Below are 25,753 nucleotides of genomic sequence, written 5' to 3' on the forward strand. Positions count from 1 at the left end.
GCATGAGCAAGAAGAGACTTCTCTTTCTAAATGGACTGAACAAGGTTATTATGGAAGTGGTAAATAGACTGAACATCTTAAGGGTTGTCTTTTTACATAGTCAGTGGGAGAAGGGAGGAAGGTGGGGGGAGAAGGAGAGTTCTGAAGGTGGTATAATTTTTTTTTTTCCCTTCTTTTAGGTCTGTTAATAAACTTCTTTATATTCTTTCAAGTTTGGTGCCTGCTTTGCATTTCTCCTAATTCTTATCTCACAGAAGATAAACAGTAATGAGTATTTTAGACCAAACCACTACAAGGAGAAAGCACTGTCACCGTAATTTCTGTGATATTATCTCCTATTTTGGTCACTAGGAGAGGGCAAAATGTTGACTGAGCAGTAAGAAAGGTAGTATGCAAAGATGGAGCTTTAAACAACGTATCAGACATGACAGGAATGCCTTGAAAAAAAAACATATGCTGAGCCTGCTGTGGAGTGTTGCAGGATTTCTCAGCCCATACAAACCACAGGAGTGCGTGCACCCACCAGCGAACTTTCCTTTAGTAATGACCAGCTTTACTCTTACTGTAGACCCCAGGAACCCCACAGTCATTTAAAGCTGCAGAACCAGTCTGGGATTAAATAAAGCAGTGCTTTTTAATTTTTTTTACGGAGTAGTTTCTCCCCAGCAGTCAGAAAGCGTTTCAGACATTGACTCTTCCTCTATGATACAGCTAATAAACTCAGTTGTAGAGAGAAATCTCTGAAACTGTGAAGATTCCCTAGAAGACAGGATGCACTTTCTCACCTACTTTCTGTAGAGGTTTCCAATACTGACTTGTACGAGTCCCATTAATTTCTTAGTCCAGTAACTGAAGATACTTTATATATGGCAGAGATTTTATACACAGCCCTCATCTTCAGGAAACACTGGAAATGCTTCTCAGGCTAGAGAGTAAACTTTATCCAGAGACAGCAGGACCAGAACCTGTGCTATTCCTTACCACAGAAAAGGAATATTCTACAAAAAAATTAGGCAGCATTATTAACAGTGTCTAACATTTATGTCCCTAAGTTTCTTCCTATCTATAGCAACTAAAATTCATATAGCAGCAGGGCTCCTACATGGCTAAAAGCAGGTATATGCTTTGAACAACTTAAAGGAAAACATTATTTCAGCTACTGGCAAATTATACTAATAGTTTTGTCATTAAAGCACTGTACTAGCCGTTGTGTAAAGCCATACTAAATTCTTGTAAGTGATCAATCACTCTGCTGAGAATATCGTGCCTACCCAGAGGTATCTGCACTGTGTGCCACAGGGGAGAGGACAGGACAGCCTCCATGTATACCAGTCATCTGCACTGGCTAAGGAACATTAATTAGAGCTGAAGTGGTGTCAAATATCACTGTTGTGTCCTCTAATACTGCGGTCATTTAGTCCTGCTCTGGTTTCTCAGCTCAGATAAAAGGAGTCAGGAGATGCCAGCAGCCTACGTAAAAGTGATGACAGCAAGACATCATGCAAGCACTGATACACTACCGTGGTTTTCTCAACCTAGGCTTTCAGGAGCCAGCAGAAGAGGCAGAAGGACATTAGAGGAGGCAATTGTTCAGGTTTTGAAAGATGTTCCTGTGCCACTGTATTGGCCAGCTAAGCCAGCCAATTTTTAGTTCTGCTCATTGTCCAGTTACATGGATGTATAAGGGAGAATCTGATTCAGTCCCTTGTAGCTGCAGAGACAATGAGCTGGATCACAAGCAGAAGAAATATGCTTCCTATCATCATCATCAATATAAGCAACTGAGAAAACAGGCTTTCTGCTTTTAGGGCATAGCTTCCATTATTGGTGATATCTTCATTTTCCTACTGAAAAATCAGAATCAGAAGTCCTCATTCACAAAAGTGATGGCTCAGCATCATGAAAAGTAGTGTGCCTGTACACTTTTTACAACAAAGCTAGTATCTACTACTTTTAAAAATGGTTCTTTCTCCAACCTGCACCTCCAAGAAAGTCCACAGATAAAATTAGTAAGTACACACCAAATACTTTAAAACTTGAGAAGTTTATTGCCCAGAATAGCTCACATGGTACAGTTAGATGTTTTTTATTTTCTTCGTTACAGGGAAATAAAGCAAAACAGTAGAAAATGTATATGGATTAATAGTAAAACAGAAGCCCAGCCTAATAATAGCCCTTTACATCCACCAAGTTATGCTTCAGAAAATGGCTAGCCAAACATAAAGAAGTAGAGCATCTGAAAGACAGTTTCATGTTTATGGTATAGATTCTAAACCAGTATTAAGGGCATTTTCTGTCCGTATTGTTAATATCTTTTTTTTCATAATAGCAAATTGAAAAAGGTCTATGTAGAAAAAAAGTTAACTACTCCAAGACTTTCTAACCTCAGTTATCACCTTATAGGTTGATAGTTATGGATAACAGAAGGCACATGACACAGTATTTAAAATATACAGAGACCTATTAAAATCCAAAGACTAAAAGGAAATGGGAACCGAAACTCAAAATTCACAAATATTACTTTTGCATTCCCCAATCTATATTCTATAAGTTTGCATTCAAGCATTTTACAGCTTTTTCAGAAGAAAAGGGTAACACACCCAGAAAAGACTTCAAGGCTTTGCTTTGAGTTACTTTGTTGGTGTTTTTTTTTTTTTAGTAAACAGAATATACCATAATCTAAACGATAATAAAATGCAGACACATTCCCTCACTTGTTATTAGCGCCCAATAGACCCACTGCTGAAGGTTGAGTATGAGTAAGAATATGAAGAGCTTGCTGAGGCATCAAAGCTTCCTCTCCTAGACCCACTCCGTGAGCCTGAACGTGAGCCAGAGCGAGAGCCAGAGCGAGAGCCGGGTGCCGAGGAGACATTGTAAGGACTAGATATGCCTTTAGAGGAAACGGAGGCTGCTTCCAACAGTTTAAGCCCGGTGATGTCTTCCACCATTGACCGATTCATTGCATCTTTGTAGGATATTTTCAGCTTGGTCTTGGGGCAGGTCAGAATTTTAGGATAGCTGTTGGTGTCTTGTAATTTCTGGGCAGCGCGACCATCAATCAATCCATTCCTAATGGCTTCTTCAGTAGTTATTCTTCCACGCACTTCCGGGTCCACGAGACCTCCAGTGAGGTACTGGAATTCAAGGAACCGCTGCCCAGCCTCATAAGGCAGCCATTTTTCCTTCACTGCTTCAGCTGCTGACATCCTCTTGCGTCCACCCTTTATGCCTTCGAACCCTAGGAAGGCCTTCTGGGCTGGTTTGAGACGTGTGGCCATATCCTGATCGATGATGCCTTGGCTAGTGGCTTCCTGAAGTGAAAGCCTCTGGCCAGTGGTAGGGCATATTATGCCACCTGTGCAGGCCTGCGCTTCAAGTAACCGCTGCCCAGTGATGCTATCCACGATGCCCCGCTGTATAGCCTCTGAAATGGAGATTTTCTCCAAGTTTTCTGTGTCAAATATGGCTGCAATAGGACTGCACTCATCTGGGGTCTCTGAGAAAGAACCGCTCCTGATCACTGAAGAAGAACTCCTGACACTCAGCACGGTGGGAGACCGAGTCACTGACTCATGCCGGAACACCTCATCAGTGCCATTGCGGCAGGAAATCATGTCTGCAAACTGGGTCAGGCTTAAGCTGCCAGAACGGTACTGGTCAAAGAACTTTCTCTCCACCAGGCCTTTATCAATGGCATCTTGGATGTCATACTGGCTACCTGTTTTTCTGTCGACAAGGACTACTCTACTGCTGCCATCTGATCCTGTGATAGTTATTTCTTCCCACTCACACTCCTGTTCAGCTAGTTCCGTGTAGGTGTCATAATCTATGAGGCCTTTGCTGTATGCCTCCTGAACGGACATCTCCCGGTTTGTTTCTGGATCTACAATGACCACCCTGCGCTTCCTAAGGGTGTTCTTCTGTGAGGTGTGCACCACCTTCTTCTTCTCTCTCAGGGGCAGAAGGCAGAGCCCTGTTGCATCATCCTTTATGCATCTATCTTTCAGTTGCAAGTATGTCAAGTTTTCCTCTGTGTTGGGATCAAAGAACCCTTTAGTGTCATCACTTGGATCACTGAGGATCTGGTTGAGCTCCTCATTGAAGTAGCCACGCTTGTAGGCTGTCTCTACTGGCAAGCGGTAGCTCTCTTTGGGGTCAATGATCCCTCCAGTAGCGATCTGGGCCTCCAGCAGACGGATGCCGTGGCCTCTTTCTATGAGCTCTTTGTTCATTGCTTGGAACAGAGAAATGATGTTTCCAGTTTCTGGGTCTTTGTACCCAGTGACTGCTCTTTCTGCAGAGAGAAGTTTCTCTTTAAATTCAATTCCAACAAGGCCTCTTTTGTAAGCTTCCTCAACAGGCAGCCTCACGTTGCTGACAGGATCCACTATGAATCCTGTGGCTGCCTGGGCTTCTAGGAGTTCAAGGGCTGTCCCCGGCCTAACCAAACCTATTTTCATAGCCTGGTAAATGCCAAGTTTCTCTTTAGTTGCCTCGTTGTAGATACCAGCAATACAGCTAGAGCCCTGAAGGAAATCAATAATTCTCTCACTCACTTCTTCCACTGTAATTGCACCTCTTTCCAAGTCATTCCTGGTTGATTCCTTAATGATTCCAGCCTCAAGCAGTGCATCTGCTGAGACAGGCTGCCTTATCCCTTGGAATGACATACTCCTCTTCTGCACTGGAAGGAGGAGCAGACCAGTGTGTGGTTCAATTCTGCATTTTTCCTTCAGCTGCATGTAAGTGACTGCCTTTTTGGTGGTGGGATCAATGAAGTTCTTTGTATTGCCTTGGCAGTTGTTTAGCATCCTGTACAGGTCTTTGTCAATCAACCCACGAGATAAAGCTATCTCTTTTGGTAGGAAAACACTGTTGACAGGATCAACAATCCCTCCTACAGCCAGCTGGGCTTCAAGCAGACGAATCCCGGTTTCTCTGTCAACCAAGTTTTTCTTGATGGCTTCAGATACTGGCACGGTTTTGCCTGAGAAAGGATCCTTAAATCCTGTAATAGCCTTTTCTGCTGTATAGATCTGTTCTCTATCATCGAAGTCAATCAGATCTCTGGCGATAGCACTGTCCACTGTTAATATCTCATTTCGATGTGGGTCTATCACACCTCCTGTTGCTGCCTGGGCTTCTAGGAGCAGGACTGCATTCTCTGCTGTAAGCAGCTGATTCCGTTTGGCCTCAACAAAAGAGTACTTCTGTCTGGGCGAAAGGGATACCCCTGCAATAGCACCTGCCCCTTTGAGGTAGGGCTCAATGTCAGCCGCCACCTCTTCCACCGACCTCTGCCCCTTCAGCAGTTTATCCAGTGTGAGTTTGTCTATCAGCTGACACTCATACAGCTGCATGGCTGTGATCTTCTTCCGCAGCCCACTGAACACCAGCTTGGAGGCATCAATACAGAAGTCTTCCTCGGTCTGCGTAGATCTGTGAGCCCCATATGGGCGCTGCTTGAGCTTCTCAATCTCTCTTTGCAGCCTGAGACGCTCTGACTCCAACTCTGACTGGTTTTTGACAGCGGTCTCTTCCAGCCTGCACCGGTATCTCTCCTCAATCCGTTTGATTTCCATCTGCAGCCTTTCAATCTCACTCCTCAGGCTGTTCTTCTCCCTCTCGCTCTTCTCCCTCTCACACTGGATCTTCCTTATGGATTCCTCTGTTCGGGAGTGCTGGCTCTTCCACTGATTGAGGTCATTGAGAATTTGTTGCTTCTCACTTTCCAGGCGTTGCTTCAAACGTGATTCTGATTCCAGGGTAACTTTCAAACGGTTCAGTTCCTCTTCTAATCTCTGCAGCCTGGCTTTGTCTTGCTCCAAAGCACTCATTTTTATCAGCAGGGTTTCTCTTTCTTGCATAATGTGACTATACTGATTTTTGGATTCTTGAATCCTACTGGATGCCTACAATTGTGGAGGAGAAATAAACCAAGAAAGGATGGTTAGAGTTTGTGCTGGTTAGAGTTATGCCCTCCACCTACAATGCTCTCCAGCCTGTCATTTAACCTGCAGCAAGCTCCCACTGGAAAAAACTCTAGTCACAGCAGTGCCCTACCCAAGATTATGGATATACATAAGCCAGGGAAGGCACATTATCCCTTCACTTACAGTGTCTGCAGTACTGCCAGAGACTCAAGAGACTGTATTCTGTTACCCACAGCCTCAGTCTTTGGCTGACTTACTTCTCTATAACTTTGTGATTCTTCTCACAGTACACTGACAAACACACAGAGCATTCAAGGCTCATTAATAGTCTGATGCTCAGCAGATGTCCTGGCAGTCCTACTGATCCAGGGGAATTTGCATCAGCTAAGGACTGGTCATACATGGATAAAAAGGAAATACATTACTCAATTTTTGCTCTCCTGTTAGTTTCACATGTCACTCCGAACAATTTTACCTGTGTTGCCTTGCATTTTAAGTCTCGCAATGTCTTCATATATGTATATGCAAAACCACTCACAGGCATGCACATTTGTATGCAGTCCATATTAAACTGAATACAAGTTTATCTATTTGTAATAAAAGCATATATATATGTGTGTGTGAATATATATATATATGCACAGATGTTATATAATGCTAAATGTTAGTACTTTTTAAAAATCAGCATTAGGATTTTTAGAATAAAGGAAAGAAAAACAATAAAGGAAACAAGAAAAGAAATATAATGGACAAGTATAGGAAAAAAACATTTTCACAAATGCTCACTTGTATATATTTAAAGAGCAGCTCTTTGTACAGGAAACCAGGCAGAACAAAATATTAAAAAATGTTTTTCTTAACTTGTTTATGTTGTCACCTAAAGTTTAAGAAATAAGGGCCAATAGTAAAATTTTCAAATGCCCTTAGTGACTTAGGAACATAAATCCCCAAAACAGCCCATGAAAGATAGACTTTTAGTACCTTAGGTACAGCTGACAACATGACTTTCAATCCTCACTTGTAGTCAACATCTTACCCAGCTAATCAGCACCTTGACAGCTTGTTGGTTCTGGGGTTTTTAGCCAGTTTAGTTTGTGACAGCACTCAGGTCAACCTCAAAGGATGGCTTTAAGCCATCCTGGTTGAAATAGCCTGGGAAGCACACAGCCAGCAGGGAACTGTTAAAGTACAGTGGTACTCTCCAGGTGCTCTCATTTTTCCCTAGGATGGTTTGCTGGAGACTGGCACAGAAAACAGGTTTCTTCTGGGGCAAGGGCTGAAGACAAGGCTCTCCGAGGTGACGAGAGCTTATGGCTCCCTAGAACAGCTCCCAGGGAGTAAAGAGGCTAAGGAAGTGGCCAAATCCTGCCATTTTTATTTAAAAATTAACAAGAGGAAGGGTCATTAAGGAGATGTTAATCACAAGTACAGTGACTTCAAACAGCAAAGGGTGAATTAATTTGTTCAAATGGACACTGCAATTAATTATATATCGGAGAGACAGTAAAGCTGGGATCAAAATATGTGTGAATACCTCTAGAGCTTGCTTTTGGAATTTTTCAATTTCCTGTCTCAATTTTTCCCTTTCTTTCTGTAAATCATTAATCAACCCCTGAAGTTCCAGGGTTTGCTTGCTGCTCATCTGAAGCTGATTCTTTAGTTCAGCAATGGTGGTATTTTTCTCATCAACTTCATTTCTGACCATTCTGAGGTCATCATACTCCAATCTAACATTTCGCAGCTCTTCCTCCAGTAACAAGTGTTCCTTGGTGAGGTTCTCGGTGAGAGACTGAAGCCTTTCAATTTCTATTTTGCATTCATTCAAGGCTTTGCTTTTTTCCTCAGAGGTTTTCTGTAAGTGCTCGTATCGTAGGTGAGCCTGTTTTAATTGCTCCTGTTCTTGGACCAACTGACGACGTAAAGTCTCAATATCTGATGTGTATTTTCTTATCTCCTCCATGTATCTTTGCTTCTCTCTCACATGACCATCTAATACTTCTCTTTGGTGTCTAAGGTCATCTTCATTCCTCTTCTTTACAATAGATACTTCCTCTATCTGCTGTGTGAGATTAGTTATTTTAACCGACTGGTCTCTCAGAGATCTCCTCATGCCTTCTATTTCCTCCTCCAGTTTTTTCCTCCTGGATGTCTCCTCCATTAAATTTTTGTTCTGTCTGCAAAGTTCCTCCTCCAACTTATGTTTCTGGATCTGCAAGTCTTTTACAGTGCTCTGGAACTTTGCACTTTCTTGATCCCTGCCTTTTTTCTCTTGTGAAACTCTTTCATAGTCAATTTTCAGTCTGGCCAGTTCCTGCTCTTGGATCCTCAGCTTGTTAATTGTCTCAGTAGCACTCGTGTTTGCCTTCTGCAGGTCAAACTGGACTCTTTTCAACTGACTGTTCTCATCCTCCACTTCTTTCCTCTGACTTGTTTCTACATCCAACAACTTTCTCAACCTTTCAATCTCTTTGTTTCTTTCCTTAATGGTCTTAGAAGCATCATCAAGTGACTGTTTGTACCGCATGCTTTCGTCAGAGTGCCTCTGAATAACTTGTTTTAGCTCAATCTCCAGCTGCTGTTTCTTCTGAGAAAGCTCTGAGCCAGCTGCCTTCTGCTGCTGAGCATTCTCTTCTATTTTCCGTAGATTATCTGTTGTCTGACTTATTGTGTTCTTCAGTCTCCTAATTTCCTCACACAAATTCCTATTTTCTCTCATGGCATTATCAAGCTGTGTTCTATAATTATTTGTCTCCTCTTCCTTTTGCATGGTGACCTGGTGAATTGTGTTCTTTGTGATATTAATCTCAGTTTCATATTTGTTCTTTAAGCTAATAATTTCCTCATCATAACTGTTTCTTACCTTAGCCAACTCATTTTCAAGTTCCCATCGGCTTTTAGCCTCTTCCTGAAGCTGAAGCTTTAGCCTTTCCAGCTCCTTAGTTTTATCCTGAATAGTTGAGGCAGCCTCCTCAAGAGCCTGCTTGTATCTGGAGTTGTCTTCCCCACGGAGCTGAATGATCTGTTTCAGCTCCAGCTCTAACTGATGCTTCTGCTGTGACACCTCAGAACTGCAAGCCTTCTGCTGGAGAGCATCTTCTTCTGCCCTCCGCCGTTGGTCTGTTGTTTGCAGAATGGCATCGTTCAGCCTCACAATCTCATCCTTAAGATCTCTGTTCTCTCTTGTCAGTCTGTCAACCTGGGCTCTGAGGCCTTTTGCATCATCATCTTTCTGTGCAGCTATCTGCTGGATTGTTGTCTTCTTAATATTAATTTCTGTTTCATACTTGTTCTTTAAATTACTCATCTCCTCGCTAAACTGGTTTCTTACCTTAGCCAGCTCATTTTCATACTCCCTCTTCCGTGTGCCTTCATCCTGAAGAAGAACCCTTAATCTTTCTATCTCGTACTCCTTCTCCTTGATGACCTTCTCAGACTCTAACTTTTGCCAACCAAGACTGTCTTTCTCATTTTGTCTCGTTTTTTGCAGTTGGTCATAGTCATTCTTCTGCTGCTCATATCTATCCTCCAGCAACTTCCTTTTCCTTTTCTCATCTTCAGTCTCATAAGTCAACCTGGTTATTCTGTCATTTAGATCCTTTATTTGGGCATAGCATTTGTCTAGGTTTTGCTTAGCAGAATTTCCATCCATTTCAGCTTGTCTTTTCATTTCTTCCAAACTCATCAGCTTTGCCTTAAGCTGAGAAATGTCCATCTGGTACTTCTGCAGATTTTGCTCCAGGAATTTATGTTTGTTGCTTGTCTCTGAATTTGAATCTCTAGCAAGCCTGAGTTCTTCTTCCAGGAGTTCAATTTTGGTGTTTTTCATCTGCAATATGGTAGCAGAAAATCAAACAAACAGAAAAACTCCCATAAATACTTGTGACAACTGCTTCAAAATAATGATATGCAATACAATATAAATTTGTAACACTGAAAATTTAAAAATAAATTTTTTCGATGCTTCACTGAGAGGTAAAACCCTTTTTTAATTTAATGTCATCAAGACAAATTCTGGAATCCTTATTTATTCAAACCTTATTCAGAAATGAGCATATAATGACTTTCAGAGGGGAAAAAATATTTGATGGGGGGAGTGAGGTGCATTATTGATAGTAAAATGTGGTGTATCTAAAGTTCACCAAGAAAGCATGAAATAGTCACCTTTAGAACCTCCGTGATTTTCTAACGGGTAAAAATCACATTCCATATATGCAACTTCTTAAACGGGCCCCTCTTTTTCACTGAGCTGTATCAAAACAGGAGTTGCTTCTTTTGAAACACTCTAGAATATGGGCTGAAATGAGGTGCCCTTAATCATGAAGAATAAGTTTTCAGCACTGAGGTAGATGTACTCTCACTGAGGTCAAGGCTGGGATGGGCAGGGAAGGATCACTCGTTGTGCCTTGATGAGCACCTCCTTATTTACCAAGAAGACCAGGTCTCTACCTCACTTCACATGTGACGTTGGAGGTCACTTCACAGAACACTGTACTCTTTCACAAAAGATGCGTGACACTGCTAATATGCCTCCTTCATAGGACACCTCTGAGTTCTGGATATAGTTTTGTGAGCTATTTTACACTATACTTTTCTGCCTCTGATCCGTGATAGTTTTCTAACCCGTGATAAAAATGAAAGCTAAAGAAAATAAGAGTTAGAATACCTTCAAATCCTCCATGCTCTTTAACATTTCACTCAAGAATCTGTAATAATCTCCCGATCTTGTAAGAAGCTCTATATAGCGGGACTGAGCCTCATTAGCCTTCAAAAGAAACAGAATTGTTAGCAGCTTGTACTAGACTTAGACATGAACGTACCTATGTCCAGATCATTTAAAGGATTCCAATCTACTTTAGCAAACACATCACTTGACAAAGTAAAAAGCAAATTCTCCTCCTCACAAATTCACACAACTTTCTGAGGACCCCAAAAGTGTTAATTCCTCCTTCTGAAAAATGCATACCTATTTTGTTTTTCAAGATTGTTTTCTCCCCATGGCTGATGTGATATTAAATTCAAGCCATCATCCCCTGGTCCATCATGCTCTTCTGGTCTGACAGTCACAAGTAACCCAAGTTAAATTTTTAATAGCAGTTAATTCCCAGGCTGAAAGCCACTAAACCACTTGGGGCACGAATCTACCTTTCTCACAATATGTATGCAGTGGACAGTACACAGGAATGAGGTAAATTCCGGAGGGCTAATCTACTGCCTAAACAAGCCCAGGTCTGATTTTACAGCACAATGACTGTTCTGCACTAATTCCTTGTGCCGTATTACGTGCTTAGTGCACATTACCAGTGATGGTGCCAGGTATTAGAATACAGCTGGGTAGGACTCACAAGGGCTCACACAGACAAACAAATGTATTCAAAAAACTGATGGGGAGGAAAGAAAGATACCTCTTGTAGAATCAGCACTGCAGGAGACTGAACCACACTCTTCTTGATAGGTATGTTGAGCAATGTTTCTAATCCTGAACTGTAGGAAGCAACCTGTAGTTCATAATCCTGAAAAACAAGAGGAAAAGCAAGACCCATTGAGAAACTGCCAAAGAATTCTCTGGTAATCTATTTCAGAAAATGCAAGGTTTTGGGGTTTTTTGGTTTTGTTTTCTTAATGAAAAGCTACATTTTTCCCTTGTTTATATTTCTGACCACGTACAGATGATCCTGTCATAAACAGAAGCTCATGAGTTAAAGTACCCCTGTGGAGATTCATGAAGGAGAATGACAAGGGAAAAGGAGAAAAAACATTTTACAAAAACAAGAAGACAAGTGTTTCTGTAAGTTATGGGCTACTCAGATGAAAAAGATTCATGGGAGTAACTGGTCTAAGTACTGTTATCAACCCAAATTTCATCAGAAATAACAGTCTCTGCATCTCTTTTGTATCACATACGCCATGTCACATATATAACAAAACCTCTGCTGCAGAGAGCAAGATTGAGCTGGAGAAAGCAAGGATATAAAGGTGACATAAAAATGCAAGGACCACAAAACCATTCCCTCTCTATGCTATTGGTTTTCACGGCTATTACACACCATTCCTCCTGCTAATCTGAATTTGTCTTGCCTCCTAGATCAGATCCTCATCAGATCTAATTTTTAAGGTACCAAACTGTTCTTGACTTCCTTATGATTTCTAACATGTGAACTGGAAAGTTTGGTCTGGCTAGAAGGAGGCTTTGATTCACCTGAAGAGAAGCTCTCACTGGTATCTGCTGCATGATCCCATAGTCTTCAGGTGGTAAGTACACAAATTGCTTTCATTGTGTTTTGTACTCAGAAGTACTTCACCCCGCCAATTTTTGTACGCACACATCAGGGAGCTGACTCTTCACCCGTCAGCAGAGCAGAGACAATGGGATGTGCCTGACCGTGAAAAACCACACCCCACAAAAATGCTGAGATCCAAGTACCTTAATTGCAGCTGAGCACTGATCTGCATGCTTGAGAAGCTCCTCGACTTTGTCTCGCTTCCCACAGATTTCACTGTGCAAGTTCTGTCAAGAGAAAAGTGAGCCTTGAAACACTCCCGCAAGAGTTACCAGTATTTCCTCCTGTACACGCTGCCTCCATCAGAAAGCACCTGCAGCAGGAGACTACTGCAGCCCCTGAGGCTGAGACCTGAAATGACCTGCAGCTGGCAGTTTGTACAACAGCAAGCTCTCCGGGCATGAGAAGGCTGTTCTCAGAGAGAACACCCAGCAACTGAACCCAGAGCTGGGTAGGGAGAGTTCCTTGACTTTAGCTTAGATGTAGTGACTCGCTTTTTATTTTTGTGCTGTAATTTGTCCCATAAGTTGCACGATCTTACAGTCCCTTGAATTAATTCAAAGCTGATGTGTAAAAGTGTCAGTGAATGTGAAGGAGCCAAAACCAGCCTTGTTCATAATCTGTATCATAATCTGTTGCAGTGCTGACAGAAAGTAATGAGGACAATAATATTTCCTCCCTCCTGCCTTCTACATATGTGGTGTTTTTTGGTAGCTTGCATACTTTATAATTCAAAACAGGCTACAGTATTGCAGACTGTGTTGACACTGGTATTTTCTGTATAGCAAAACAATTTAAAATCCAGATAATTGAAGACAACTCATTCAGGTGCTACATACCTTCTGATCATGTAGGTATCTCATGATAGTGTTGGAATCACACAGCTTCATGGACTCAATAGAATCCTGCCGACGCTTGGCATCACAGATCCACTTGCACAGAGCCTGGTAGAGATCTCGGTAAGTTTTCAGCTGTTTGATCTGCCTTTCTAAATCCCATGATCTAGGGGAAAAAAAGGAAAAACCTGTCAAAATTGAAAGTGCATTCTCTTTCTCTCTCTTTACACAGTTTTCAGAAATAAGACACAGAAATAAACTAATGTAAAACTATAGGAAGCTCTGAAAAGGAGATTCTGAAGAAAAATTTTAGATGAGAATTGTATTGGTTCTCAGTCACCCAATATGGGTTTTTAATACCTCACTTTTGAGTAACTCTGTAATACACAGAGGCTGGGCCTTCCTGTCAAAGTGAGAGATGGATAAAACTGCAGTAATAAAAATCAAGTTCGCTGACTTCAGTACTCTTGTTCTCAGTTTTCACTGAACAACCAGTGAAACCAGTTGGGACTACATTTTGTCCACAGATAAAAACAAAATAAAGCAAACCAAAACAAGCCATACCACGACCCTTCCCCTACCCACCCAATCAGAATATGCCTTTAGTTCAAGATTCAGATTCAAGGTTCGATTTTGTTACTTAATTCTTAGTGTTACTTTTTTAACCCTCAACTATAGGGTGTTTAGGAATAAGCATGGTTGCTTTTTTTGAGAGGGGAAAATGCTGACTGGAAGTATTTAATCCAAGAACATTAGTAAGAAATTAAAAAAAAAAAAAAAGAAAATCAGAACAACTCTTTAGCACATAGGTTAGACATTTGCATGGTTAACTATATTTTTCTGCTTGGTCTTACACAATTCCTTTTGAAGTATGTTCAACCTATTCACAATTGCTCAAGTCTTATTGCCCTGAAGTCACTATTTGTCCTTTGGAAGCAAAGATTAGTGCACAACAGTTCTTTTAGACTCACTGCTAAGATGTTCTTGGTAGCAATAGCAATAAGGAAAACTCTACAAAAATATGAACAAACCTGTTATCTATCTGCTTATCAGCCCTCTGCCAGCGGTCTATTAGCTGGGTAACTTTGTCACAGTACTTTCCAATGTCCATGTCATACAGGGTGTATGACTGGCAAGACTGTGAGTGAATCTGAAGTGTTCTCTGCAGCTCATTTTCCAAGGTATTCAGTAGTGACTTCTTCATATTTAGGTCTGCTTTCATTTTCTAGAGAAAAAACCAAAATGTCATTTAATTTTTTCTGGAGAAGATACTGATACTTAACCAACTGAACAGCATGCACAATATGCTGGGATCTAAAGATGCTGTTTCTAACTCAGTAAGGTACGTATAGTGATGTCAGCTGAACTCAACCTATTTAAAGTGAAACACCTATTTTGGTACAATTTGGGTTAAAAGTGTGTTTAAAGTTAGACTAAATAATTTTCCAAACCTAAGGTCTATGCTATCATATTCTGAAGCCAACATTTCAGTTTCTCTGAACTCTGCAGAGCAGTTACTAGAGCAGAATAAGAATCTTGCTTGTTCCTAGAAACAACTGACTAGAAAATTTCACTGAAGTATAAAAGATTTCTGCACTTGAAACAGCTGTGGAATCGAGCCTCAGGACTGGCATATCCAGTTTTTAAACATCTAAAAACCTGCACAGATTTTTTTTTTCCTATTTATATGTTTATAGACATCTTCCAGGGAGATGTTTCTTTACACACACACACATATTTGTTTAGGTACATATACTTGCATACTGTGCATCACCAAACAACACCAAATATACAGCACAGGCTCTGCCTTGCATCCCCCAGACACAGGGATGGCTACAGCCTTCAGTGATATGCTCAAGCTTTCTTTTTTTTTTTGGTGTAGCTCAAACTTACACCAGCTAAGAACAACTCCCAGCAACTGAACTGCAGCTCTCATTTAACGTGATAAAAAGGTAAGCAGATTGTGCTCCATTTACACCACCTACACACTTTTCCCCTACTAAATGTAAGAACAGAAAACAATGAAAGAGTTCTTGTTCTCCCAAATGCATTCGGTGCACAAAAGGACCGGCAGATAAAGGCAGATAAAAGACTGGATCTGCAAGACAACTTTGTGCTCAGCAAAGCAGTTATTTCCCTTTTCCCCTTGTACAGGCTGGATACTTTCCACTCTAAGATTTGACATAGATTCTAGCAAAACCAGGACACACAATAATACTCAAATTCACTTGTTACACCTAGAGGACAACAAGGGTAATTAACAAGCCTGTATGCAAGAAAGGAGGTACTGCCTTCAAATCTACATTCACAAGTGATACAAATAAACACAGACAATAGTGTTCACAAATGGATTACAGACACTTTCCATGCAGCTGCCCTTGCTGTGGGGGCAGCAACAACCAGGGTGTGGAAGAAGTAATAACCTATATATTCCTTTCAGTAATTTCATAGAATCACAGAATTTCCTGAGTTGGAAATGATCCACAAGAATCATTGAATACAACTCCTGGCCTTGCACAGGCCACCCCAAGAGTCACACCACATGCCTGAGAGCGTTGGCCAAATGCTTCTTGAGCTCTATCAAGCTTGGTGCTGTGACCACTTCCCTGGGGAGCCTGTTCCAGTGCTCAGCCCACTTCTGGATGAAGAACCTTATCCTAATATCCAACCTAAACCTCCCCTGACACAGCTCCTTCCTGTTCCCTTGGGTCCTATCACTGGTCATCACAGAGAAGAGATCAGTGTCTGCCCCTCCTCTTCCCCTTGTGAAGAAGCTGTAGGCAGCCATGAGGTCTCCCCTCAGTCTTCTATTTCCAGGCTGAACAGACCAAGTGACCGCAGCCACTCCTCATATGGCTTCCTCAAAGCCCTTCACCATTCTTGTGGCCCTCCTTTGGACGCTCTCTAATAACTTCATATATTTCTTATCTTGAGGCACCCAAAACTGCACACAGGACTCAAGGGGAGGCTGCACCAGTGCAGAACAGAGCAGGACAATCCCCTCCCTTGACCAGCCAGCAACACTGTGCCTGATTTACAAAACATTGTATGTCTACACATAAAATACAACAGGATCAGCATTTCCATCTCCTGTGGTTTTGGAAGGGTTTCCCCCAGCTCAATAGATCTGTGCTGGCAGCTACAAATTTTGCTTTGCTGTGTCCTTGGGTTTTGGCCCCTCACCTTCAGACAAGCCCGATAAGCCTCCACTTTATCAAGATCCAAAGGAACAGTCTCCTCTTCAGACAGTCTGACTTCAAAAACTCTGATCACATCTTCCGTTTGCAGAATAACCTGGAGCAGACACCTCAGTGCATTCAAGCTAAATTAAATGATACAAGACAAATCCATTATGGACTAAGGCAGGAAGGGTGATATTTTTAATTAATTGCAGATGATTGGCTAAAGAGAATAGGTAACACAAGAAATTTCTGTGATACCCATTCTTCTCACTTTCTTTTTTTAAAGTCTTCCAGAAAAGAGAAGAAATTAATGTAAGTGTCTGTTTCCATCAACACGTACACAATTTGCAGAGAAGAAGGTGTAATTTTACACTACTGGTACAAAAGGCAGTTTTCTGGACTAAGGATTAGGGGAGAATACGAATATTTATTGGTATAGCCTCAATTTACTTACCTGTCTAAGTAGCCAGCAGAAACACCATTGATATTTTCCAGTTTTTGAAAGAGGGCATTTATCTCCGATTGCAAGTACACATACTTCTCACAGCCTCTGAAGTTAGGCAGCAAGTCCTTATGCTTATTGAGCGTTTCAGCCATTATTTGAGAGTCATTCTGCACCCCCTAAGGAAAAACAGAATGCCTGGTTTACACATTTTTGGTTGGCTGAATGATTGTTCTACAGCACATATGGAATTGGTCTCCTTATCCAAGCAGTCTGCTGTTACATAACCAGCTTGACTGAGGACTGAAGCAGTGGCTGAGCTTGCTTTTTTCAAGGCAAGCAATATTGAGCAGTTTCTTTTTTGTCCAAAAGATGTCTTTTTGAGCATCTCCACTCCAAAACTCAGCTCTGACAAGCCATGGTCCTTCTGCTCTTGAGACTTTTGCAACCTCATTGCCTCACAGGAATTTCTCATATGCTGAATCTATAATCTTTTTGTACCATTCTTCTCTCCTTGGTCTCCTACAAATCTAAAGAACTAGCAAAGGGATAGTAAGTCTCGTGTATCCAGTCTGTATCCCACAGACAGCACTTTACAGGTAGGTAGTTAAGTGAAGTCCTTGAAAAGGATTTTAATGGCCCTCAGCTCTGGATGAGGCTTAACATGAACTCACAGCCACTTGACATCAGTCTTTCTGTATTCCTTGCCTGGCAGAATTTGACTTCTAAAATTCAAGAATCAACTTTTTCTAATTAGAAGCTAAATTCTAATCCGAATCATCATGATTAGCTCCCAATTGAGAATTTTCTGCACAGGATGTGTGTCTTTCCCAACTGATCATAAACAGAACTGCAGCATGCTCTGCAGCACAGAGATGCTCAAAGTAAAACATCCACAGTTACCTCTAAGTCCTTTATTCTGGCTGAAAAGTCATGCATAGCCCCTTGATCCACTCCAAGAGGAGCTCTTTGAACCATCTGAACCTCAGAAGCCTCAATCTGACGCCGAAGTTTCTGAAGCTCCAGCAGCAGCCAGGCCTCCTGCTTCTCAAGCTCTCGGTTTCTCTCGTTAACAATAATGGTGTTTGAGGAACCCACGGGACAGCTCTCAGTTGGGACCACTGTAAAATGAATTGGGTAAGCATCAACTGCCAGAGAACTGAGCACCCACATGCAGGAAGCCAAGGCAGTGCCCAAGCCATCCAAGCACCGAGCTGATCGGTAGAACTGAGCACAGGTAGAAGATCTGGGCCCTTAGGCAGCTGTTTCAGGGAATGAAATTTCTCCTTCACAAAAAAGTAAACTTGCTTCCTGAAATGCAACAGTGAGATTTTGCTTCCTAATAAAATGTATCAGATGGACTAAATTCCTCTCATTCTCCCAGCAAGTTCCATGAATTTTGGAGGACTATTCCCAGATTCCCACCAAAGGAAGGAAGAACAAAATCTTCCCCTGTGCATGGCCAGTTTTGTTATGTTGGGAGACAGCAAAACAGTTCTCGAACATGTTCCCATTCATACATTGAAGAGAACATTTTCACGTAAAAAGAATGCACCACCCACCACCTCTGGAACAAAGAAACCTCAGCAGTCCAAACTCTGCAAGAGCCAGAAAGACAACAGACCTGTTTGTGGTGGTCGTGGTTGATTAGGCAGTTGTATGATCAAGGTTTGGTAGTGCTTCTGAGCATCAGTGAACTGAGTCTGGATCTTTCGTTTGTCTTCATCACCAAACATCTCTGAGCCTTGGCTGTTCCTGAGGAATTCTTGATAATGGATCTCCAGGTCAGTTATTATTTTTTGGTAATCTTCCTTACGCATTGTTTTCAGCTGAAATAAGGAAGGAAGGAATTTTAAAATAAAAGAGAAAAAAAAATCAATTGGGGAAGTTTTATGACTAGTTAATCATCGAGGAACAAACTAATAAACCTATAAAAAACCCAAAGTAATCACGCTTTAGAATAAATCCTAACTAGGCTGCCGCTGAAAGTATGGTGCTAAGAGTACCATCAGAGTTAATCTATCCTTGTTACCATCATTTCGTAACTTAAGAGCAGTCTGAAATTCTACCTCTTACTCTGTTTATCCATGCCCTTGTACAGTGGGAACAGGTACAGCAAGTATGTAATAAATTCCTTTAGCTAATCTTCCTGCTAATCTGTATTGTGTTTGAGTAGGAAAGCATTTTGTTTCTCCTTTAACAAAATTACAACTTCCATATGTGTGAGTGTTTGTGCAACCCAGCAAAAGGAAGGCTCATGGTTTTGTTGAACATACAACTGCACAGGATACTGAAGGGTCTGCTTGGGACAGCAGACATCAAGTCATGGATGTCTCTGGTCTGCAGGCAAGGCCAGCTGGTGTCTTACCTTGGCAATAGTCATGGCTCTGATTTTCTCAATGTCAATCATGCAATAATGCCAGGACACCAGGCTCTTCATGTTGATATACAGCTGGTTCCACAAAGCTAAAATAGCTTCATAGTATTGCTCAATTCTGGCATGAGAAAAAAAAAAAAAAAGCATGATCAAAATGCATCTATACTTGTAGCACAGCCACAAAACATCCCAAGAAACACTCACCAGATGTGGAGTGTGCTAAGACTCGTTCTCTACTTGAAAAAATCTTGGAAATTAATTTATACATGACTTTCATTATTACAGATGAGAAAAACCTCACAGACATTAACATTTAAATCTTTTTAGACCACAACCTAGATCCCAGCAAGTTTCACTGAAGCATGTCTCCTCAAGTCAAGGTTCTAGTCCTTAATCCCCCACCCCTACAGGTAGGGGGAGTGCACTCTGATCAAAGCACAGAACATATTTTGTGACTGGTTGCTATTGTGGGTGAACTCTAATCCCGTGGCAAGTGTCCAAACGCAGGCAGCAACTCACTTGGTAGCAAGATCCACTGCTAATGGATTGGGGGGTGGGATGATAAGACTGACAGATGGCACCAGCATATCCACTCCTCCAGGGCCGGTCACCAGCCACTTGCTGCGCTCATTGTTGTCCTTCAAGATACATTCATCTCCTTTGCGCACCGTTTTCTGTAGGGGATGCACAACAATGTTTAGTTAAGTAAGGTGGGGCTTCCAGGAGAGACAGACAAGGAAGATACTTCTAGATCACAGAAACAGGAGTGCTTCCCAACTGCCAGGTCTGGGTGCGCATCTCAGCTTCATACTGGGGCAAAAGATCAGTACAGATCAACCCCTTCTCCCTGAATCTGGTTTCCATGTGAAGAAAACCCAAAAAAGCCCAGGTGTGAGCCACAGAATTCTCAGAGCAGCTGCCAGTCTTGTAGATGATCAGACCTGGGGCTTACCCCGACAAACACCAAAGACTGACTGTGGACACATGGGCTGGTAAGCTATGCACCCACGCGTGGCTTTAAGCCAGTGAGCTGGAGGCACAACGATGTTCAGTGCTGCATCCATTATTTGCAAAGGGACTGGAAGTGAGTGCGGCAGAGCCAGATTCATCAGCTCCAACTGCCAGAAATCCTGACACCAGGCAGCCACGGGTGTGGCCATGGTGCAGGAAAAAGTACATAAGCAGAAAGCACATCTAAACTTACTGTTAAGTTAAAAATACAGAAATAAACCCAAGCAGCCCCAGTACTGAGGAGGAAGAAAAACATCAACATTCATTTCATATCCCATCCAGAAAAAAAGTGGGAATACCAATGGCTAACTGCATATTCTTCACTTTTTGTTAGATGAATTGTTCACCTAAGGATCCAGAGAGACACTGGAAAGATGAGCAATCACCAAAAAAAAAGGTGTGGATGCTGGGAAACATCTGTATAACAATTTTAATCCTATTATCAACAAGACTTCTATGTGCTAATTTGAAATATGAGTATTAATGCTATTTAATAGATTAATAATAATAATCATGACAACATCTATTAACCAATCAGAACCTAGTTTGTTTATTCATAATGGCAAGAAAAGCAGAATTTCTTCTGTTAAAGAAGTTCAAGCTGACCAAAAGCAGATAAAGGGGTTACACCTGTCAGCTCAATGGTTTGCTTACTAAGTAATTTGCCATGTTCTAGTTTACATGATGTTAATTCTCAGCCAAAAAGGGATACAATACCAGATCCTGTTTGTAGTCACACAGAGCCTTGAGGATAATGGGCTTGTTACTTCGATAGTCTGGGTTACGCGGCTTCAGCTGCACAATCTTCTTGGATTTGTTCACCAAACTCTGCACCTGCCTCTTGTATTCAAGAATTCTCTCTCGTTCATTCTGCAAAGATTAATTGAATGTTAAAATTTTATTTTAAAAAGAAAAGGCATCTAGTTCCCACTGTTTTATTTAGAGAGGGATACATGTGGAGCTTATAGTCAGCAAAACTTACTTTAGCTCCAGTGGGATGACTGACTGGCTTACAATGTAACACTGCAGTTTTAAAAAGAGCAGAGAAACATCCAACTAAGTACCTTTGCAGCTCTGGCAAGATGCAAAGTTTGCAAAATTTGCATAGCAGGTTTTTAATCTTCAATGTGGTTAAAGCGGTGTTTAAGAAACACATGCATAAACTGAAAGAATCTAACAAAATGAATGCTAACCAAAAAAAAAAAGGGAGCAACTACACTTTTAAATCTAACTTCATCAATTGGCCTTTTACACCACTGACCATTTTTTCTCCAATTTGGGACAGTAGTACTGAATTCATGATAAGCAAACAGCTAAAAAAGCTGACTTATATCCTTTCAAAGAGACTATGGTGATAGAGTGACATGATGAATCATTTATCAAATGCATTTATCCTTTGAGGCAAAATCTATTCTACCACCTAAGAATAAAAGTATTCATTTTTTTTTCAATTGTTAGCATGTCAGAAACTTGGCAATTTGTTGGACTCGTTACAAACTTAAAAATATAGTGGTCTCAAGTTCATACAGTATTTAAACACTGCAGTGCACTTGGGTTTACATTTGGTATCTAAAGAGGGCAGCTGATTTCCCAGAAAAGCAGAACATAATCCATCAGGAGAGTGTGACAGTACCTCCAGCTCTTTGATCTGCTCCAGCAAAGTCTGCAATGACATGCTCTTATCACAGATGAACTTCTTTCTGATAGAGTCTTGTAAGTTTTTCAGGTAGCACTCTGTGGCTTGGGCCTCTTCAAAGAACTATGGGAGAAAAGTTGTGAATTTGGCTGTAGCTCTTAAAAATGTCTGCTAAAAAAGTATAGACTCCTTTAATGAGAAATCCCAGTTTATCTCTGGCTCAATGGTAGCATTTATAACATGGCAACAAGTGTGCTATGCACAACAGATACACCTGTGATGGGAGCCATACTTTTAAAAAAAGTAATGTGAATTCTCCACATCACTGCTCACCTGAAAGTAAGCCGCATTCTCCTTCAGATGAACATCAATACATTTGGTGATCTGAAGAATCCAGCTCCACTGAGTTTGCAATGTATCCATGTAGGCCTAACAAAAACAGTAATATGCACAACTCAGGCCACCACACTGATCTCTCTCCCACACCTAGACTCAACCAAAATTATCTACTCTCCACAAAAATGCAAATGAAAAATCTGCTAAAACAAATTCATGCACACCAGAACAATGTAACTCATGCAAATGGTTTTGCAACTTCTAAGCATCCACCTAATTGAAATGAGTTAAATACCTGCTTGTGAGACACAAATCTGTTCGTGACATGAATTTGTTTGATCAGCATAAAGCCCCAGGTATGTTAACAAAAAGGGGTGAAATACACAAAGTAGTGCAAATAAAGTATTTCAGCTGCAAATTGCCATGTTCTCTTTCTTTCAAGGAACACCTCCAAACATGATACTTTATGCTGGTTGTTTTTAGATTCAAAATACTCAAGCAGCCATAATGTATATTCTTTAAAAAACTACATGCAGCTTTCACTTCACTGCTGGAGCTTACAAGGATCTTTCTTTTAAGAAAGAAACTGACTACAGGAGAAATTGGATTTTATACAACATGATAACAGTTAACAAAGTAAACACACTGAAAAGCAGAAAGGATTAACTTTTTTTTTCCTTTTAGCTTCTTCAGTTGCAGGGTTCTTATGCACTCTTGAAACTGTAACAACTACAGCATTTCCTAACAAAATGAAGTCTTCCAAATTGTTGCAGCCTTTTTAATTAAAAGGTAAGTGTACATCAAGCTGTGAAAGCAAAACAGTCTTGGCTAAGCTGTAGAAAGGCACTATGAATTTCAGCTGCAGAAAGTATTTGCACCTGGATTAAACAGAAACCCTCAACAAAGGGTGTGGCTTTTATCAAAACATGCCTTCTAAGACAGCAGAACAGCAACGACATGCCTTCCTACCATAAATTCCACTGCACTGTAGTCAGCTCAAACGAGATACAGCAATTTCAACACACTCAGATAACTCCCTAAGCTTAGAATTAATTTTTACATGCATCTATCATCATGCAGTTGTTAATGGCCAGGTTTGTAGAGGAAGGTAGTAAAAATTATTAGAGCAGCTCATACGGCTGCGTGAAATGGACACAATTTTGGGCAGACAAACCCTTCCTGGGTAAAAATGCAGCATTTTGTATGTGGACTTTCACTGAGACTCTTTCCCATGTCACAACTAAAGGAGAAAGTGAAATCAGACTAAGTCTAACTCACCTCAATTTTGTCTGAAGCAGGGTGCTGATTGAGCACCAGCTGGTCACTTTCTTGCTTTAGCTTGTTGAGTTCTTTTTCTTTAAGCTCCAGTTCACTCATACGTTTCTAAACAACCAAAACACAGCATTAAACAAGCTCCAAAGGTACACTGCACAGGATGATTTGATTAAAATTTCCCAGATAGCTGTAACAATGTAAAATTATCCCCTCTAACACTATTGTGTTTCCATTAGGTGTACTGAAGTTAATTATGAAGACAGTAGAATCAAAGAAGGTGCAATCTTCTTGATTCTAGTCTCTAGGCTTGCAGCTTCACAGAGCAAAGCACACAAAGTTCTGCCTTTCTTAGGAATGATGGAAGCAAAAATGACTGCATTTTGCAACATCCAGAACAACTGAACTAAAAAAAAACCCACCTCCCTAACAGTGTGAACTTTCATTCCTTTTTCAATTTGGTGATCAGCACCAATGCTGGTTAAACAAACACACATGCTCAATTTCCCTACACACCCACATACGACAAGGAGCAGGGCAAACTATGTCTGACCATGCACTCTACGTGCTGCTGGCAGAACCACCAGAGGAAGAGAGCATAGCTCTGCTTCCCGGTGAGAGATAATCAGGGCCAAATACAGGGACCTCTGACCCCTGCATAGTCCTAAGAGGGAGAAATAAAACTGCTTGATTCAAGTCCCTTAGTTTGGCATGCCAGCACAAGCTGCATGTGATCACTGGTCCATAGTGGACTGTACCAAGAAGGCCGCATTCCAAGGTCAAAATAAACCATGACAACTCATTGAATGGGAGCAAAATCTTCCAAAAAATGTCCTGCCTTGCCTCAAAAGGTTATTACACAGTACTTAATTGAAAACTGTTGATAAAAAAACCCCAGGAACTTCAAAAGAGTGAAGAAACATCCTGTGATGAGTGTCTCCAAGAGAGGCTGTTCCTCCCTGACTGTTCCAAGAGGGCCCATGGAAAGCATGGGGAGGCTGAGCTGTCTTACAGAGAAGGACTCCTGCTTCCTAGCAATATCCGTGTTCCTGTCACTCCAGTCGTAGAGGAGCTCCTCTTCCTCACAGTCATTGATCCACATGATCTCTCTGCTGGTGGCCTGGATGAGGTTCTGGAATTGGCGAAGCTGATCCATTCTCTCAAAGGAGTATTTCTGCAAGGAAGTACAGAAATGAGAAGCCATAAACACATAAATGCCTGAGTTGGGTGGAGAAAGGAAAGTCAAGAGCACAGCACAGCATAGCTTTTTTTTTTACGTAAAATAACAGGAAAACCCACACGTCTGTAAAATCTGTTGGCAATGGGCAGCAGATGTCCCTGGGTTTATTGAACCATGAAACCTGTTGGCAATGGACAGTGGACAACATGTCAGGATTTACAGAACAATGGGAACCTAATGTCAGCAACTTCTCAAAGTTATTTCAAACACACATGTAGCAGACAGGTAGGCAGGCAAGCAAAAAGGTATGGAGGGAAGTGCAAGAAATGTCTGAATATTTAACATCACTTTTACTTGCATTTGCTGCTCATAGTCCATCCTTGATGTTACAGCAGCATCTTTTGCACAGTTGACACTTCATGAAAATATTCATTGTCTTCACATCATAATACACATCCTGTTGCTTGAAATCAGACTGCCAGGAATCAGATTCTGATCCCAAAGGTTAAATAAACCATTTGCACAAGATTCTCGCTGTGTTTTACATGAAGATCCACAGCAGGGAAGATGAACAGCCCTACACAGAATTTGGTTCTAGGCCTACCTTTGAGTAACTTTTTAAGTTTCATATACAGCCTAATTTCATCACTATATTTATTCCCATTAAGGAGGTACAGTTCTACTCTTTGCCAGCATAGTGATCAACTCCCTGCACCAGGTGTAAACTAGAAACTTTCTTGTGAGAATAAGTCAATTATACAGCAGGCAATGAATTAATCTCAAGTGTGTGATTCAAAACGAAACTTTCAGAAACTACAAAGCACTGCTGAATAAAATTATTTAAATATGGATCAGTCACTGTGCCAAAACCTGAAGGGTCCCTTGACAATCACGTAGGTGCTAATAAAGCAAACAGGGTATCAGAAATGATCACATCCCATGCTTACCAGCAGGCCTTCATATTCTTCCTCCAGCTGATGAACCGCGGCCTTCTCCCGCTGGAACAGAGACAGAAAACACTTAGTGAGCCTTTTACAAGTTGCCTATTTGCTGGTATTTGCTTTACAGTGTCAATATCATAATAATTGCAGGTGGTAACCTGCAAATGCCTGCAAGAGACATCTGTCAGCAGCAGATTTGCTCCACTGGATGACTCAGGAAGAATAAAACCAAGGCTTGGACAAACTTACTACTCTCAGGGATGCTTAGTATATAACCAAGTCTGCACATAATCTGCAATACCAAAACAACACTCAAAACTGGATTT

General features: G+C 41.2%; 1 protein-coding gene across 3 annotated transcripts in view; it reads right to left on the bottom strand.

Moving 5' to 3' along the window:
* Positions 1 to 2,025: 2,025 nt before the first annotated feature.
* Positions 2,026 to 25,753, bottom strand: part of DSP (desmoplakin) — a 39,201-nt gene continuing 15,473 nt past the window's right edge. The window contains exons 6-24 of one of the 3 annotated variants that reach the window (XM_032115984.1): positions 25,434 to 25,484; positions 24,319 to 24,480; positions 23,313 to 23,417; positions 22,032 to 22,127; positions 21,696 to 21,821; positions 20,780 to 20,932; positions 19,571 to 19,725; positions 19,043 to 19,169; positions 18,299 to 18,503; positions 17,578 to 17,795; positions 16,687 to 16,853; positions 16,234 to 16,372; positions 14,082 to 14,275; positions 13,054 to 13,216; positions 12,358 to 12,441; positions 11,339 to 11,446; positions 10,600 to 10,698; positions 9,265 to 9,762; positions 2,026 to 5,915 (exon numbers count right to left, since the gene is read on the bottom strand). In XM_032115984.1, coding sequence (XP_031971875.1) covers positions 2,721 to 5,915; positions 9,265 to 9,762; positions 10,600 to 10,698; positions 11,339 to 11,446; positions 12,358 to 12,441; positions 13,054 to 13,216; positions 14,082 to 14,275; positions 16,234 to 16,372; positions 16,687 to 16,853; positions 17,578 to 17,795; positions 18,299 to 18,503; positions 19,043 to 19,169; positions 19,571 to 19,725; positions 20,780 to 20,932; positions 21,696 to 21,821; positions 22,032 to 22,127; positions 23,313 to 23,417; positions 24,319 to 24,480; positions 25,434 to 25,484 — 6,045 coding nt within the window. In that variant the 3' untranslated portion in view covers positions 2,026 to 2,720. Of the gene's footprint in view, positions 5,916 to 7,470; positions 9,763 to 10,599; positions 10,699 to 11,338; positions 11,447 to 12,357; positions 12,442 to 13,053; positions 13,217 to 14,081; positions 14,276 to 16,233; positions 16,373 to 16,686; positions 16,854 to 17,577; positions 17,796 to 18,298; positions 18,504 to 19,042; positions 19,170 to 19,570; positions 19,726 to 20,779; positions 20,933 to 21,695; positions 21,822 to 22,031; positions 22,128 to 23,312; positions 23,418 to 24,318; positions 24,481 to 25,433; positions 25,485 to 25,753 lie in introns of all 3 variants that reach the window. The other 2 variants (XM_032115966.1, XM_032115974.1) reach the window with 2 other exon arrangements.

Source organism: Corvus moneduloides, chromosome 1, assembly GCF_009650955.1.
Source record: "Corvus moneduloides isolate bCorMon1 chromosome 1, bCorMon1.pri, whole genome shotgun sequence".
Taxonomy (NCBI): Eukaryota; Metazoa; Chordata; class Aves; order Passeriformes; family Corvidae; genus Corvus; species Corvus moneduloides.